At 41.5% G+C, this 18,367-nt stretch overlaps 1 protein-coding gene across 1 annotated transcript in view; it reads left to right on the top strand.

Annotated features, from left to right (window-relative positions):
- The first annotated feature begins 6,404 nt into the window (after positions 1-6,404).
- The window catches only part of LOC125022733 (protoheme IX farnesyltransferase, mitochondrial), a 30,249-nt gene continuing 18,286 nt past the window's right edge, over positions 6,405-18,367 (top strand). The window contains exons 1-4 of the mRNA XM_047609641.1: positions 6,405-6,539; positions 7,324-7,466; positions 7,604-7,949; positions 9,114-9,238. Of these exons, the coding sequence (XP_047465597.1) occupies positions 6,509-6,539; positions 7,324-7,466; positions 7,604-7,949; positions 9,114-9,238 (645 nt within the window). The 5' untranslated portion in view covers positions 6,405-6,508. The remainder of the gene's footprint in view (positions 6,540-7,323; positions 7,467-7,603; positions 7,950-9,113; positions 9,239-18,367) is intronic.

Here is an 18,367-nt window from a genome sequence, read left to right as displayed (position 1 = left end):
ATTTCAGCAGGGAGGATGAGACGGTCCATTTTGCAAATTGACTCCTTCAGGATACTGCGGTCTTGCGGTATCCTCGCCTCCCCCATGTACTCCTCTGCTGGGAGACACACACAAAGCCGGAAAGCGGGAAAGCGGTCTCGTGAAGACGGGACTTGGATTTATGATGCAGAGGCAAGTGCGACTGAACAAGGCCTATTCCCATCTGGGCTGGGAGCCACTGCTGCACTTGGAGATTTATGACAATGGATGACACAGCTGATTACTCTTGGTTACTGAAGAGAATTGGACACGGACCAGCTTCGGGGATGTTTTAGTGTGTTTGTGTTTATGAAAGTCGAACCGCGGAAACACAAGATTTGTTTGCGGCCCTCGTCGGGCTTGATCTCCACGAACGTCCTCCACCAGTTCCCATGGACGAGCAGGCAGCATGACATGCAAAGTATCAAAGGGAGCAAGAAAATGAAGGGATAAATAAATAACACACCCAGACTAATGGAAAAAACACATTGGGTGTTGCGCGCGCTGTCTCGGGATGTGGAGAAATGTGGAGGCTTTGCTGTGACCCCTTAAACCGCATGCACCGTGGACTTTTCCTTATTCCTCTTGACAAATTTGTGGGCTCGGAGTTACACTGCGGCCAAATCCTGGACTTTGAGAGTCCGGCCAAACCAAACAAAGTCTGCGCAATGGCTAAGGAGTTGTTATGACCCCTCTAACCCTGTCTGGAGCTCGCTTCTGGACAAAGTAAACCAGTAAACCGTGGCCTGTCACCTAGTCCGATGCCGCGTGAAGTAGCTCTCCGTTTGCCAGGCACCTCAATCCCATCAAGATTATAAAGTCAAATGAAAGACTTGCTTTTGTTCTCACCCGTTGGGTAAATAAGCAGTAGGTCAAGTTCAAGTGAAGACATTTGCTTGTCTTCCTTTTAGTCAGTGTGATGCAGATTAGATGCATTATTCAGAATCACTCCTTCTCAAGTCTGAGTTTATTATTAAACTTGGGTGACACATTTATTTTTAACCGTATAACGTCAGCCGCCTGTGCATGACAGAAAAGAAAAAGGGCAGACATGCACATTGCCTGACATCAACTTTGAATAAGTGTGTGTTTTGTTTTTTTTTCACAAACCACTCGCCCCTCCCAAATCCTACTGTTAGGCCTTTGGGAGGCGTACAGTCCATTCCTTGGTTCTCATTCCTCGTCGAATTTTTGGGAGAAAGAGGTCGCCCTTGTGTGATCGATGAGCCGTGGCCAATTAGAAGCTTAGCCCCGGAGGCCCACAAAGACACCCGTGATCTCAGACATAAACACCGGTGGCTTGAGAATACCTGTTGTCCGTGGAGAGAGATCGAGCAGCTGGAGTGGCCGGCCAGTTTTCCCTCTGGGGGGTTTGGATGCTTCGCCGGTTCAAAATACTCTAAAAAAAACAAGCAGCAGAGAATCTGTCCCATGGGGGAAATTCCATGGGTGATGTCAGTATTTCAGCGTGGTGCCATCCCAGTGGGGGTGTGGTGGTGGTGAATGGCTGCTCTGTCTGACACCGTGTGGTTGACGAGCAACGGGGCGCCAGCCGAGGGCTCGTTAGACAAACTATGACAACAAAATGTTGCCCTTGAAAATCAATTATAAACAGCAGAGCGTCTCTGCATCTGTTTCTGCTTGGAGTTATGCGGTGCTGTCTGCCTCTTTGTGTTATTTTCTTTCTGAAGGTTGACTCCACTGCCATTCATATGGTCATCCCTGTGGGATTAGTGATGGCACTAAAACCTCTGGGACAGTGCTTGTAAATCAGAGCAGATGAACTGAGGCGATGACAGGTCTAGGAGGCCTCTGTTATTTGACTTGGCCATTTATTGGGGCTTCATGGGAGGAGCGTGTTGCATTATAAGATGTTAGCGCGTTCCCCTGTGTGATGTGTTTGCAGCTAGAGTAAAAAATGATTTGGCCATTCTGTGGGCGCCATATGTAGGCAGCAGGCGGTTAGCGGGCCCTGTTAGCAGAGTAACAGAGCCCTTTCTTATTAATGTCTATTAATGACCTTTCAGCACTTTGCTTACACAACCTGAGGCCCGTGCTACCTTCAATTGATTCAACATGTCACCCTTTCACCGCTAAGTGCCAAGGAGCTGTGTTTTTAATAGAATGCTGGGTAAATTCCTGGACCCTTGAAATTGCCAAAGAGACCCTTCTTCCTGCTGCCTTGCTAACTTCACAGCAAACCAGACGGCCAGAGATGCTAACACTCAGCTAGCTCATCAATCTTACTGACATCTGCTCTCCACTTCAGAATTATTTGTGTTTCTTCTCCTCAAATGTAAATTATGAAAGCTAACAAAGGAATTTAAGTGTTCATCGTTTATTTTGTAAAGAGAAACCGCACTCCCATGTTTATGTGTTATTACTGTCATCAGTCATGCTTCACATACAGTGCAGTATTGTTCTGTAAATGTTTTTTTCTTATTCTGGATTCATTTACTCGGGCCATCTCCAGCCTAAACACGTTAAAAGCCTGCCATGATTTCCCTCTGACTCTGACTTGCATTTTACGACCACTCCAGATACACAAAAAATCCTGGAGCATAAGGTGGAGTGCAGACTGCTGACATCAGGCAGCTTTCACCCTGATAAACTATGTCATCACCCTAACAAAGCCAGCCCGGACTCCTTTTGTTTCTCTGTTTCTCTCTTGAGAGGATGTTTACGGCCATTACATTTTTTTTCAAAGATGTAGTGAAAGCAGTGTGATAAAAAGCCCTCATACCGAGACCACCACCAGAGGTTGAATAACAGTAAAGAGCCTTTGAAAGACCTCTTTGGCTTGAACAGACCTCACAAACTCCTCCCATTGTTTTCTCCATTGTTCCACTCCATTTTGCCCATCTGTTCTTCAGGTCCTGTCTTTTGGGCTACCTTATGGGCAGAAGGCATTAAAGTCTTGTTTAGCTTTGTCTTTACTCATCGGAGTGCATCGTGCCATTACCTAAACTAGTGGAGCTTCCTGACTTCAGGAGCACAGGTCACAATCTTGTGTAAAACTATGTCATTGTCTCAGTATTTGACCAGAAATCCTCAGTAACAAATGGTATCTTCCACTTTAAAGTAAGGATTTTGTCCCATTATTTTGTCCCAGTGAGGATTTTGTCCCATGGGGCAAACACTCAGAAAGAATGGGTTTATTCCAACCAGAAAAAAATATAAGCTATCAAGCTATAAGGCACTTAAGGGTTGAACAACCTCTGATTTTTTTTAAAGTCGACTAATATTTGCTGAAAGTCGAGTTGACGCTGACTAGTCGATAACATCACACTTAAAAACATTTGAAAGTAATGCTTTGTAACAAATCATCATCAACATTCTTGACCTGAATACATATTGTAGGGTCTCACACAAAAGAAGCTAGGGAGGCTCTTCCGCAACACCATCAGTCTGACACCAATTAATTAATATTTGGCTCTCGCTTGGCAAACTCTCATCTCTACCATTACTTCCGTATCTCGCATTGGTGCATTTACTGACGTCAAGGACAAAAAAACACGCTCTACAACCGTGGCAACAATGTCAACTACTAGAACACAACAGAACTTAAGATAAACACATGAGCTTAGCCTATATAAAATGGACTGTCAATAATGTTTAACAGTACTTCGGTGTGATGTAACACAGGATAATGTAACTGGGATTAACCGAAAAAAAATAAAATAAAAAATGCAGTATATCTTGGGAGCCTTCATGTTGTGCAGCAAAAGGTAAAATAACAAACAAATTCACCTTGATTTGCAGCCTCCTTCTCTCTGGACCTCAGGACCTTTAGTTAAGTTGTTAATTAACTGCCATTGAGAGGATTTGAACTGTTCCTCTGCTAGCGTTAGCGGATGGCTATTTCAGGACTGATTTACATATTTTGTCAGTATTCCAGCATAGCGCCATCCCAGTGGGGGTGTGGTGATGAATGGGCTTCAGCTTACGTGAAATATCTCCACACACTGATGAACCACTGCTAGTTTGCTGCAATGACCCAGTGGGCACCTCACCTGTTGTTATTGTCAGGTGTTTAGAGACTAGTTGCCTTCCTGATTAAAGAGCCGTGGCACATGAGTGAAGTTGGTACAACCCCTACCTATTAGGCACATAACCGATTGTCAAAGGTTTACACCACCATGAAAATTTCCTCCAATCAGGCCAGTCTATTACAGTGGAGGCAACATTAGGTATTTTATTTTTATTTGGGTTTGTGTTTCAAATTATTAGCAGAATACTAGCATTCATGTAGCAACAAATGCTCAGGCACACACAAAAGGAGAGCAGATGATTTGGAATTAATTCCCTGAAGTCAGTCAAATTCACACTCACTGGCAGCGGACAAAGTATTCCTTGATGAAATAAACCAATATTATACCGTTGCCTGATTGAGCCTGTTTATTAATGTTCGCAGCAGATACTCTGTTGAGGATCATCAGCAGCCGTAACTAACAGATTGTTGCACGAAAGATTATGAGCTTTCTGAAACCATGTTCCTGCAACCTTGGAGGGAAAAAGAGAGTCAAATATAGAAAACTGAAACTGTATAACAGCACAGAGAAATAAATAATATGGTGCAAAACCAAGCAATAAACCTCTATTTCAGCCTGCGCATCGAAACCAAATGTAAAGAGATTGACCGGGTCAGTGTGGAATGAAATCTTGTAGAACAGAACGTAATGGTTATCTCCTGTAATAAAAGTGCTCTTATGCCCGATCTGGGACGGCCTTGTGTGTATTGTTGGCATTCATCAAGCCCCTGCATCTTGATGGCTCATGAAGATTACACAGTGCAATCTTAGCAGGGAAGAAGGAGCTGGCAGTAGAGTGGAATGAATGAGATGAATCAGGAGGATTGGATGCTCGGCTTGGATTACAGGGGGATTTGAGTTCATAGACAACACCTGTGATTGTAAAAGATATTTGCCTCAGGGGGTCTCCGTAAAACAGATCATACATGCCACATGATTCTGTGGAGACTAAATGAGAATCCTTGCACAGTGCACAACATTTGCAAAATTAGATTAACTTAAAATTTAATGGGGTGCTTAAGAGCGAGGAGTGTTTTTCTTTATATTGAATATGATCTCTACAATCACACCATTATTATAGTTGTCATCCTGCTAATTAAACACTGCACAAAACAGACAGTCATACCTTTCTGTTTCATTTGTTTGAAGGAAACAAAGGGAAAGTAGTGGAGAGGGTATTAATCAGAAGGTTTCCATCTCACTGTCTGTGGTAACCAGGGACAACAACATGATCACGTACTCAAAAAAATAAATAAATAAATAAATAAAACAGGCCAAATAAAGGAGAAGGGTCAATCAGAGAACACACAAAAGCAGGAGACATTGAGTTAGATAGCAGAATTTAATTGAGTCAATCTCATTGATGACTCATAGTTATATGCCAGTGACGGTTGTTTTCTGATTTATTTTTATTCTTATCTTCAATACATTGCTTAAGTCCCAGTGAATGTAAGTCAATGAAAAACTTAATGATATTAACTTGACATTTCGGAAACCAACATATGATGCACACTGTACTGGACTTGTATATGCTCTTCAGCCATAACATTGACCACTAACAGGTGAAGTGAGCAGTACTGATTATCCTGTTACTAGCTAGCAGCCTCTTTCAGCAGAACAGTGACAAATTAACAAACTCAAATGATTTGAAGAACACAACAGGTACTAGGTGTTCCCCAAATCTCAATCCAATCAAGCAACAAATCCAATGCATGGAACCCCCCTGTTGCAAATTGCAGGATTTAAAATATCTGCTGTCTTGGTGCCAGATAACACAGCACATCTTCACAGGTGTGCGGTACATGCATGAATGGGTCAGGTCTGTTTTGGTAGCAAAACACGGACCTGCACAATGACTGTTAATTTTATGGCTGATGAGTGGCTGTATTGTGCACAGCACATACAGTAGTCTCAGTCTTAAAATCAGAGTTGAAAATGTTATTAATGACACTGCTGTGCACTTCTTAAGTTTCCCAGTACATGATAAATGTGTAGCATACAAGCAGTGGTTAATATTATTAATTTAATATTTATATTAATATTTATAAATGCAATCCGTATCATAATGTAAAATCTATGGTGTGAAAAAAAATACCATTAAGATTCTGGGATTGAAAAGTAAAATCCAATAATACCAGATGCAAAAAATACTATTAGTTCAATACAACTTCGTTGCAATGTGTTGTAATGGGCTATATAAGTCTCTAATATATATAACATTAAATACGATTTTTTAATATAGTGAAAGCTGTTTGAAACGCATGACAAAGACATTTTATTTTCATAGTTTTTAATTTTTAAATATATTATTTTTATTTTATTTAGTTGTTACGTCGTCTGTAGCGCCAACGCTGACGTTTCCTGCCCCGGAAGTGGTTGTCTTTACCTAACGAGGTCAAAATGGCGGCTCGCTGCATGTGAAAGGGTCGAAACGAGAGCCGGCTTTATGATTCGAGAACATGTTTAAAGCGCCATGCTGCAGACTGTCAGGTAACGCCATAGAACAGCAATATCTTGTCCTATACGGTGTCATATTTTCAGGTAATTTCAATGCGCGCTCGACGCAAACGGCGCTTGAAGGTAAGGCAGGAGCTAGCCTGCTAGCTTAGCATGTTGCTATCCGGAAGCATCTGAGAAAGCTTATTTGGTAAGAGGCTAGCTGTGACCTTAAGAAAGAAGTGAAGTGCATCGGAAAACTCTAAAATTAGCACACTGACTTTTGTAGCGGTTTTATTGTAGCTTTACGCTTCAGCGTTTGGGAAACTCAATGTGGAAACTGTTAGCTGCATGGCAATTTGTTAAAATAAGGACACTGATGACAACACAGTGTTGCAGCATTTGTCTTGATATGTTAAATATAAGAACACGTTACAGTATAAGGTTAAAGTGGTAGATTATATAAGCTAGCTTCAAGTTGCACTTATTTCATCTAATTGTTCTCAATGAATGATTAACTATATGAAGTGTATAACCTACGTGCGTGTGCAGACATGCTCTATGGCTGTACTTCTCCATAGCAACGGTATCACTTTCAGAGATGAGAGGTAGAGGTAGAGAGAAGATACATGAAATAAGTTAACATTTCTTTAAATAAACCTGCTTAATGCTGTTTGTTGTTGCTTTGTCTTTTGCTGCCCATGTGTCATTCATGATTACATCTGTTCTTCTCTTAGTTTGGGCAGGTGTGTTATTGTTATTTACTGTTTTTATCAGGAAAAAGTTGTCAGTAATCATTTGAGCAATTAAACATTATGTCTTCTGGTGTTCCTTGTAGGTTATGTGGGAACTAGTGTGAAAAAGAAATTAGCTCAAAATGTTTCTCGGTGTAACTACACTTCTTGCACCTCCATCCGGCTGCTCAGAAGAGATCCGTCAAACTGGCTGACCTATCAGCATCTTAACTTCCTTAAACGCCAGGTACTTCACTCTACATTTAAGTTATCCTGAATGTATTTGTTTTTTTGCAATACATTTCTTGATTACATTTTATTATCGTAACAGTTAAATATATCACATAAATGACCACGTACCTTTGTTGTTGTTTTTTTTTTCAGTATGTTGCAAAGAACAGCAGTGATCTTCACCAGCGTGCCGTCCCCAAACAGGCACCTGTGCTGACCGTAGTGGACGAGAGAGACGACAGCGTCGAAAGGCAAGTGGAGAGAGTACCAACCATTCGTCATGTAGCCGCCGACGCTGTCCCTGAGCCGGACGATGTCACCGTTAAGGCGCAGCCTAAAATCTCCACGTTGAAGCCCGATGTAGAGGAGACTCCACATGTCCATGTGGAGACGGAAGAGGCAAAGCAGGCGCGTCTCGACAGACAGTGGAAGCAGCTGAATAAGGACGACTCTGACTTACCGGATATCTACGCCCGGCTTGCCAAAATCAAACTTACAGGTAGAGTACAAACAGTACCTCTTGAACGATTGAAATGAATTACAATGTTAATTAGGTGTGTCCCAATACAACTTTTTCACTTCTGATACAATACTGATATGGCAGCAACAGTGGATATGAGAAAAACTGACACATTTATTATTAACCAAAAGGGTCAATCCAATAACGAAAAATACTGCCACACAGTCGACATGACTCCTACTCCTCGCTACTTTGTTAGCATCTTAGCGCACGCTGTTGTCATCACGTGGGTTCTGCATGCTGGATCCGGGCGCTGCTGGATGGAAGTGCTGGAGCGGAGTCCGGAATAATTACATTGGAGGTTTTAGATGCAGGCTGATATAATCCACTGATGTCGGACCGATATCTGCTATTAATATCGGATCGGGACACCCCTAATTTTAATTACATAGTCGCTTTTAAAACCAATTAGTAACTGGGTAAAAAGGCAGTTTGGCGCATACTACAGAGATAACTACTCTATGTAATATCCACTATATACACGTTAGAACTATGAAAGTAAGTGTTATTACATGGGGGATAAATTCATGTCTTTCATGCAGTGCATAGCTCTCTGTAAACATTGCAGTGTTCTTACACATTAGTGTACTTTTTGTTGATTTAGATGTTAGACACATTGAAGCAAGATCTGCAGCATTATCTGTTATTTCACTGTTTGACTTGCTCAATATTGCCCAGACAATCCGAGTTGTAACTCCTAAACACACAGCTTTCATTGGAGCTTTGGAGCAATTGCTGGTGGTAACAAAAAAATAGTATTTAATTGTGTTTGGTGCATTTTTAGTAAATACTGAGCAGTAGTCAAGTTAATAAGGTAGTCTCTCTTTTGTTGAAAAATTGAGTATTTCTTGTTTTGTGGAGTTACAGCTACTATGATTTATTTGCTTTCTAACAACCAACAAACTGTCACATCTGCACTGAAATAAATAGTAATTTAATTTGAATTTAATTTAATTACTTTTTGACTTGTTACAGTTTTCTTCTTGTTTGGCAGAGAATCAAAGTTATACACACACACACACACACACACACACACATAAGGAACAATAGCTCATGCAGTGTTTACATGTTATTGTTAACCTCAAGAAGTAAAGTCAACTTTAACGGGATTTCTCTTGTCTTATTTCTATCTGTTGGTTTCAGCTCTCGTGGTCACGACTGCAGCAGCCGGCTTTGCAATGGCTCCGGTGCCCTTTGATCCCATCATGTTCTTGGTGTCTTGTCTGGGAACAGGCCTCGCCTCATGTGCTGCCAATTCAATTAACCAGGTTTGTCATCTTTCAATTGTGGCCAAACGAGGCCGCGCTTGTATGGCTCTGTATACACACACGTATGTTTTCTATGTGACCTTTTACACGACACATCTAATGGTAAACTATAAGATTCACATGAGTTAGTCAAGTCAACCATATTGTCAATTCTGACATGTGCAACACAATACATGATTGAAATAACGTTCCTCAAAAGCCTACGGTGCAGCAGATAAACAAAAAATGTAAACAAAATATGCAAATGTTGAGAATGTATAAAATATAAAAAAATATCTGTATCCTGTATTTACAAAGTAGACTAAAGAGAACATGATATAGCGCATGGCAACATACAATATACATAAAGTGGCTGATGCAACCCTGAGTTGAATAGTGCAGAAAAGAATGGATGGAGTGAATGAATGTATACATATATAAATAGCGTGACACAGATTTCTTGAAGAACTAGAGGCATAAATGTCCAGGGTTAGTGACCAGTCAACCACAGCTAATTTACTGACAATACAAGCATCATGGTGCTTGTGTAATTACCCACAGAAATGCTATAAACATTACACAGTTCCTGGTCTTTTTTAAAAAAAGATTCAATGACCAATTTCCTTTTGGAAAGAGAGCGAGTTAGCTCAGAGTCGACCTCGTCGTACATTGCATACTGTATATATTTTTGTTGCTATACAAACAGACTTTTTTGTTGACACACACATACAGTTGCCTCTTGGAGCTGATTATGTTACAGAGAAGGCTGATAAGGCCGGCGCATCCTCCTTTTTTTTCCTCTTTCTTTTTCACCGACTCTACATTCCTCTTTTGCTGCGCATCTCAAAAATGCATTGAGCTGACTGTAATGCTATCATTATTTCCTCGCTGAAAGGCCTTTTTGACGCTATAAACAAAGGACAGCTAGTGCACTTAGACACTTAAAATGCCTAAAACAAGAGGGGCCTCCCTCTACTGTCTAGTGTTGACGTTATGCACCGGAATTTGCTCCATGACTCAGGAATATTAGTATAATGGGTGACCTCTCCCTTAGCCTTGGATTGAACTATGCTTAGTGATGTCTTTGGCCTGTAATTTGGCAAAAACCTTGATTACACTGCAGGTTCATGCCCTTGAGGCAGACCCCCACTCAAGCCTAACATCAACAACTATGTTCCAGTTGCAGCTGTTTTTAAGTAGCCCAGCGCTCCACGAAGGTAAAAAGTCTTTCAAAACTCTCTTCGTCTTGCAAGCTTGCATTCTGTTATTTGAGTTACATCTACGGAAAAGAATGCGCAACACAGTTTCGTTTCTGTGGTCAAGCTTGAATTGCGTCAATCAGTCCATCACCGGGGTTAAAGCTGCATTGTGTCTGCCGTGGCCCTTAAAACAGAGCTGGCTCCTCTGTGCGCCTCTGCCTCACGCTGAGCAGGTGTGTAAATATCCTTCAGGTATTTGAAAAATGTCCCGTCCCTTTCCGTGCCGTAGAGGTGAGCCCAGACTCGAGCTCCCGAGAAGTTCGGAGCGTTGAGTGATGTAAGAGGCATTAACTCCCCTTTGTACGCCCGGTGTCCCCTCGTCTCTGGGCCCGGCCTTCGCATCAGTCCTGTCAGTCTTCATTTTCTCCACTAACTCAGCCCCCGGGGTTAATTTGCATTATAGCTTCACATTTCAACGACACAACCTAGGGCAGAATCAAAAAAGGAAAAACTCTGGGTCTTGATGTGATACTTTTCAGACTAGTCCTGAGAAGATGAATCATAAAATATCCTGAAAACACTTAATATCCAATCATGTAAATGGACCATTAAGATAAAAGCATTGTTCCGGGCTGCATATCATCTTGAAAGATTTTGAAGTTAATTTTACGTTATTCATGTGGGTGAACGTGTCCTTCTATAGAGTGTGTGGTATTTGGGGAATGTTTCTCATGGTTTCTATAGATAAATACACATCAAACTGTAAAGATATCCCGGTGGAATATTACTTCAACATTTCTCTCTGTTTTCACAAACGGCTTTGTGTATCTTAGCCTGAAATTCATCAGCGCTTGCTCTGTTTGAGGTCAAGAAAACTTTTTTTTTTTTGTGGCTAGTAGACACAAAAAATGCGAGCCTGATCCCTCTCGCGCAAGTCGGGTTCTTTTATCCCTTGTTCTTTGTGGGCACACTTTGGATGTCATCGTAGCTTTAATTAGAAAAGAGTCGGGAGTTATTGTTTCGGAGAAATTAGCCACCTGTCTTCAAGCGAAGCTCACTTTGAAGTAGCATGTTAGACAAAGTCAAACCTGCGGGGAAACAACGGGTGATTCAGATGACAACGTTGTTAGAAAGATAAACTTGTTTGTAGTTGGTCGCGCTGGTCTTGTATGAAAAGTATGTTGTTGTTGCTTTGTTTGGAGGAGAATGTCACTCTCTTCTATGCAATTATACACCCCGAAGTACTCGGGCTGTTGTGTGTAATAGGCAGTTTAGGCTTCTGTGTCGATTTGACGCCGTAGCCTGACGTCCGTCTCCTCAGAAATGTGTCCAGGCCGCAAGAGCTCTGATTGGTCCTCTTGGTAGCAGCGTGTTTCTGCTTCAGTGTTTCCAGCTGCTTCTCCATCTCCGCAATTTGGATCAACAAATATGGAACATGCTGAGAAAAGGTTGACTGAGGAGGTTTTGGAGATACAAACATTTGTATGAGTCGTCTTGTGTGAAATTTTGCCGAAAGCCTCAGTCTGCGTCGTTGAAAGTGAAGCATGACATAGAAACAAAAATGAACCCGACTTGCAAAACAAAAAGAGTGCACAAGTATAAATGGCTCACACCGACGCAGGCTATGTTTGTAAGCAACGTTGTCTGCAGTACCTTAAACGAGCCTTGAGACATAATTGCCTGTTGCTCTGCTACTGTCGTGACAGTCTCCACCTCTTTAAAATGGACCAATTCTTCAGCGGTTCTTTTTGTCAGACACATCTTCTCCCGTTTGCAACTGATACGAACTCTTTGATCGTCCTTTTGTTTTTTTATAATCTAGAAAAAACATTGGAATTGGCATTGGAAAAAGATCCCACCTTCAGATGTGCTGCCAGGGTTTTTTTTTTCTTTTTACTCCTCTTCATCTTAAAAATATGGGCGCTTTACCATTAATGTGGTTAGGTGATCAAAGCTTGGAGTCTTTTATATGGGGAAAAAAAAATCAAACAAAAGCTTGACAAATAAATCAAAGCACAGAAAGACCCTAGTGGAGACCACTTCCTATGGATTCTGCTACTCCACCCTAATCCCTTAATGTTCGGCATCTAAAGGAGCAGGTAGGTGATCACACAGCTGTCAAATTACCTTGAGGAAGGAAGGAAAGTGCCCCGAGGGAGGAAAAAAAATGCTTTTGCTCTTGGAAGTGGCAGTCAGAAACTCCAGCTGAGCTGTCAAACGCCAAGCCTGCTCTTTGTCCCGTCGGGAAGTGCCCGTAGGGTAAACAGAAATGTTGTGGTTTCTTTTTAAAATGTTACTCTATTTAGGAAACTGTCGGAAGGGTGTAAGCAGTAGGAGTCACGTAACAATGGCATGTCACTGTCTAGAGTTTCTTGCCGCAATCGAAAGGTTTAATGCTGCTGTGTTTGTCTTACAGTTAGAACAGAGAGTCAGGTCCAGGAGGAAGGGATGTCATTATTTGAACCTCGATTTCTAGTAGTTTTCCGCCACTGAAAAATACTTAGTTTTTCGCTTAAAATGTTTCGTGGCGTACGCTTGAAAAGGGGTATTGTTCTAAAGTGAACCTCTCCACGTACTCGAAGTCTTGCCAGTGGTTTGACTGCAGGGTTCCCTCTCAGAGCAGAGTTTCTGCAGAAATGAAGTGCTGGCCGCTCTAGTCTTTTTGGACCCCTGGGCCCCACACCAGGCGCAGTCTCTGCAGGTGTTCCAGCCATCACATCACCACCTCCTAGTCTGACCACTACTCCAGCTAATTGGATAATTGGGTCAGATGAGAATTTGAAGCTGGAGCCTGAAAGACCCTTGGGAGGTCTGAGGTCTCCAGCAGTGTAAATAAGACCTGATATGGCCCTTTTTTTTTTTTTTTTTTTTTTTTTTACTGTCAAGTAATAACTGCCCAACCAGTGTTTTGACAGCAGCTGTAGTGAAAGCAACACCGTGTCAGTTTGCGTGTTTGTTTTGATGAAAATTCAGCCTCGCTTGTTTTGCGGCTGACTAGTGTCATTTCTGCTTTCGTGACAAAGTGAGTTTTCTTTTGTATCTGTGTCTCTTCTGTGGTGAGTTGTCTGAGCCTGGCACGCATAAGCGAGCCCCCACAAGCCCCCATCCCCTCCACTCCACTCCTACCACTTCAAGCTACACCCTTCTCTCTTGTCCTGTGCAGGCATGCATTATTTACCCTCCTGCATGCTTCCTTCACTAGACATCTTGGTCAGCCCCTTGGAGTATATGGGTGCATGACTGAACATGGACACAGGTTGTGCAGCGTGTGCGTATATTGAAGATGTATGTGATTTGCTTTTACAGCCTTATGAAGAATTGGCTCAGAGGCTGTGACTCGTGATGGTTGAATAACCAGTATCTGTAACTGATTAATTTTTTTCTAAATATATCATTCACACAGCAGTATTATGGCAACTGGTTCATACCAGCCATCATATAAAGCCTTTATATCTAGTGGAAACTTATGCTATGAACTTTTTTGTTTTAGAATCCAATGGCGCAACAGTCTTTTGTTCAAAGCACATGCTATTACAATGCAGGCTTGTCGTCGCTGATCTTAATCCGTGGACAACCATTCGAAATGAACTGAAGTGGCAGTTGTCTTTGTAATCATGTTTATGAAAACATTTGGTTGTCAGATTTGTTTGCTGTCACCTGTAATGTGATATGAGTCAGGCCTGGAAATTCCATCTCATTATTAGCGCTCATATTGAATGCCTTGAGCCAAACTCGGTGTTGTCCGTAAATCTGGATTTCATTTTTGCGAATGCGATATCTCGGGAATGGCTCAAACATTCACTTGGACTCAAGGATGAATTGATTAGATGTTGGGGTTCATAAGTCAAGGTCACTACGATCTTGCAAAACGGGTTCTTGGCCAAAAATTACAGATTGTTGTGATCTCTCAGGAGCTGAAATGCCCTAGTTCAAAGGTTCGCTTAGATCCGAGGATGAATTGAATAGATTCTGTTGCTCAAAGATCACTGTGGTCTTGTAGATTGTAACTCAACAAACGGTTTACGTTTGCAAGAAAGAAATTACCCACATACCTAAAAGGATGAAGTTATTTCTCATTCAGAAAGTTCCCTCATTGTTACATTCCTTCAAATTCTTCACTTTGTATATTACATGAGTCTGGGCTGACATGACTGTAAACCGCAACATTAATTCTAGTTTTTACTGCTTTAGACACACTGAAGGGTTTTCAGAGTGGTCATCGGCAATGTAGGTGGCAGTAGTCTACCTCAAGCTGAGCAGGCGGCACATTGCTGGGCCCCAACAGTCAAGGTTGCTGCTGCAATTTTCCAGGATAGGGCTCCTCTTATTGAAGTTTGGGGTACCTCACATAACATGGTACCTCTTGAGAGGATCATTAGTTGTAACTAGACCTCATAGCCACTAAAACCCCACCAACCATTGCACACTTCAAAGACAATAAAACCTTTCCACCAATGGATTTGTGTCTATTCCTTACTGAGAAGCAGCAACAGAAAATACGGTTTGTTGCCGTAGAATACCTCACACATCCATGGCCTCAGTGCCTTTCACAAAGCTGTTCCGGGTTTACCGTTTTATTCTGTGTTAAATTCAACAAGACAAAGCAGTGGGCATTGTTTTTGCAGTTTCGAGCTAGCATGGCTGGACATGCCACACTAGACACCAAGGCTGTTGGTTTACACGTCATGTCTGTAGTTATGTAACGCCGGTCTGCTATTTAAAACACTTGGATGGCATTGGTCCGGCTATGTTTCACTGTCAACGAGCTATGGTGATATAAAGAGGGGATCTGCTTGGTCTCATTATAGTTCAGTGTCTGTATGGAAGGAGCTCTTTCTTTTCCTTTCTGTTTCTTTTTTTCTGTTTGTATCGTCTTTTTGTCATTTATTTTAATTACCCTCAATCCTATGTTCACTGTCCACCTATTATGTGTTGAAGTGTTTATGTTTTTTCCTTTTTGTCCAATTTAACTGAAAGGAAAAAAAAAATGGATAAAGGTCAAACTCATCAATTTTGCCCAAAAAAACATAAAAGGAGATCCCTTCTTAACTGCACATGCTGATCTTAAGATCCTGTTTTCCACCAGCTTAGTTAAAACAAAAGAGCGAGCCGATCTTTGACACTGATAGTTTTTAGCTTTTGTCTCGGTGGTCTCAGCCGAGCTGTTAATTCAATCTGTGAAAGGGGAATGAAAATTCCCTTTTGATTGCCTCGCAAGATGGCACAAAGAGGACTCGATGGGTATCTCTCTTTCAGTGCTGGATTAAAATGAATATTTAACGAGACAGCCCCGTTTAATAGTTAATTTCTTTAAAGCCCTTTGTCTTTGTCAACTGTGGGGTGCCAGTCCATTCCAGACTCTACAAATGGGTCTCTTGTAGCCTGAGATGGGTGACAGATGCTTTTCTCTGATAATGTCATGAAAGGTACATCCCCCTATTACATGCCCCTAAGATAATGCCTGCAAGGAAACATGAGCAAAAACTGTTGCCAGGCAGAGTGTTTGTTTGTTCCAGATACAAGGATATTGGTAATATTCTGGTCTCTAACAATGTAGTAGTTGTTTATTTTACTTGTGTATTTCATGTTCAACTTATCATTCACTTTGAAGAATGATGCATCAGTGGATGGTACTGAATGATATTACGATTTCAGATCTGTATTTCATCTCAATTGATGGTTTTGGCCTTGAAGTTGTTGTTGTTTTCAGAAGTATAATGCATTGACTTTGTACCAAACTAGCACTGAAAAAGTCCTGAATCTAATATAAAAATGTAACCTACTTAAATGCGTGAAAACAGCTTTTCATGTTGACGCTATTCACATTGTGCATTTGCGTTTTGTATTGTTGAATCATAGTCGAGATATTCAAGTTTTACAGGCAGATCAAACTTACTGATTAACTTAAAGTCATTGACAAAAGAATAGTACTTATAGGTGTTCGTTGCAAACAGGGCAGTCGTCCTACTGACTCAAATCCTTCAAGTACCTCCTCACCTCTGCGGTATAACCTGGAGCGAGAGCTTTGTCCAAAACGCTTTTCTTCCATTCAACCATCTGCTTGACTTAAATGAGACATGATGTAATATTTAGATCAAAAGGTCATTTTTTTAAAATTTGTTCTTACCCATGACGGGTGAACTATTGAGGCACTCGCTACAGGAAAAATCCATGATGTTATTATTCAACCACCCCGTATTCTTTTTGATCCTCCTGAGCATAATCCTAGCCAATAAGTATAGGACGTCCTACTTCAAAGAGACAGGAAGAAAAAGAGGAAAACACTGACTGTTATTCGAGTTGTCAGCAACATGTTGTCGTCCTTTTGTGAAGAGCACGCTCGGATGACGAGCTAATGCTCGTGTCCAAAGAGTCTCCCTGAGCTTTCAATGCCGCGGCTTGTTGGTTTAAACACACCTCGCCACAAAAGAGCTGACTTCAGAGGGGATGAGTGTGACTGACTGACGGGCAGGTGGCACACCTCCTCTCCAACTCCCCGATTAGCCTTTAGGTTTTGACAAAACACCCTGATTATGGGCTTCAGTGACCAACAAGGCAAGACGTAGACACGAATGAGACTTGAGTCAGAGAGGGAGACACCGCCCACCAAAACAGCGTCTGGCACCAGTGAACCTTTCTGCACTGCTCGCACACATATACGTACTTTGCTCCCTTCTGCCAGCGGCTGACCTCAAACAAGCCGAATAAATGTTTTTTAATCAACCAGGACATTCAATCTAATGTATTTCATTTCTTTGAGCTGGTTAAAAATGGAGTCTGGATATTAATTTTTGGATTGCACAACTTAACGCCAAAGCCTTAACCCAAATGTTTGCTTTTTTGTTTAGTTGAGCAACTTTGCAATGATGCGGAACGTCTTTGACAAAGCCGACGGTCGTCAGACATACTCTCCTTTATGGTGCTGTATTGTATGAAATCTGCAACGTACAAGTGAATAACAAATTTAACAGAATTGCCTGCTTTTTTTTTTTTTAATGTTGAGCTGAGTCAACCTCAAACTCTGATTTTTGTCCTGGATTATTCGTTTTATTCGCTGTACTGAGAATTGTACATGTGAATACAAAGACGCACGGCTGAGGAATAATTATTAAGAAAAAGATGTATTTAGAGGGTCTATTCAAGACGTTCCATTTATGTGTTTACGTCCATTTTTAAGTGTTCTTACCTTGAAACTCAAGTTTGCCCTCTCTATTAGAGGGTAACTTAGCCAAAGGCAAGTAGGAACACTCTTTGTAATGCTGAGATCCATGGATAATTGACAAAAGCAGCCCTGTTTATGGCGTGCCCGTGAGCCAACACTGCATGCTAATTTGATTCAAACCGAGAATAAGCTTTTGGGGCAAGGGCATCATTGCTGGAAAACAAAATGGTTACCGACACGTAGCAAGTCTCTGCCTAAGCTTTGGGTGTGCCTTACATTCTCAAAATTGAGAAATGTTTATGTATTTAGCACAAAATTGGAAGGTGATTTGAATGGTTTTCTATGCCCCTCCAGCCTTTAGGTAAAAGGCTGATTAGATTGTACGTCGGCTCAGAAAAGCCTTCGTGGATCCATTTATTTGACTGCAGCGAGGCGCTTCGATTCAGCTGAGAATTATTAAGACATCACTTTAAAAGCAGGAACCCAGATTTCTACTAGCTGTCATTTCTCAGCACTCCATAGTTTACTTTCATACTTCAGCCTCTGCACATATTATTTGAAATATAAAAAGGTCTCTTGCCCGGTCTCTATTGACCATCATTCAGACTACTGTATATTTTGGGAAACCTTAACTACCACCCAAGTCCTCAGTCCTTCATTATGTTATCACAAAGCACATCCTGAAAGGCTGGAAAAGGCCACAGCTGATATTTACCATATGAAAAAGGTTGTTTTGTACGACCATGGATGGCCTTTTAGTTTGGCTCACAATAGCCTCATTTAAAAAGG

This window comes from Mugil cephalus, chromosome 16 (assembly GCF_022458985.1).
Source record: "Mugil cephalus isolate CIBA_MC_2020 chromosome 16, CIBA_Mcephalus_1.1, whole genome shotgun sequence".
Taxonomy (NCBI): Eukaryota; Metazoa; Chordata; class Actinopteri; order Mugiliformes; family Mugilidae; genus Mugil; species Mugil cephalus.
This window is presented reverse-complemented; position numbering and strand designations above follow the sequence as displayed.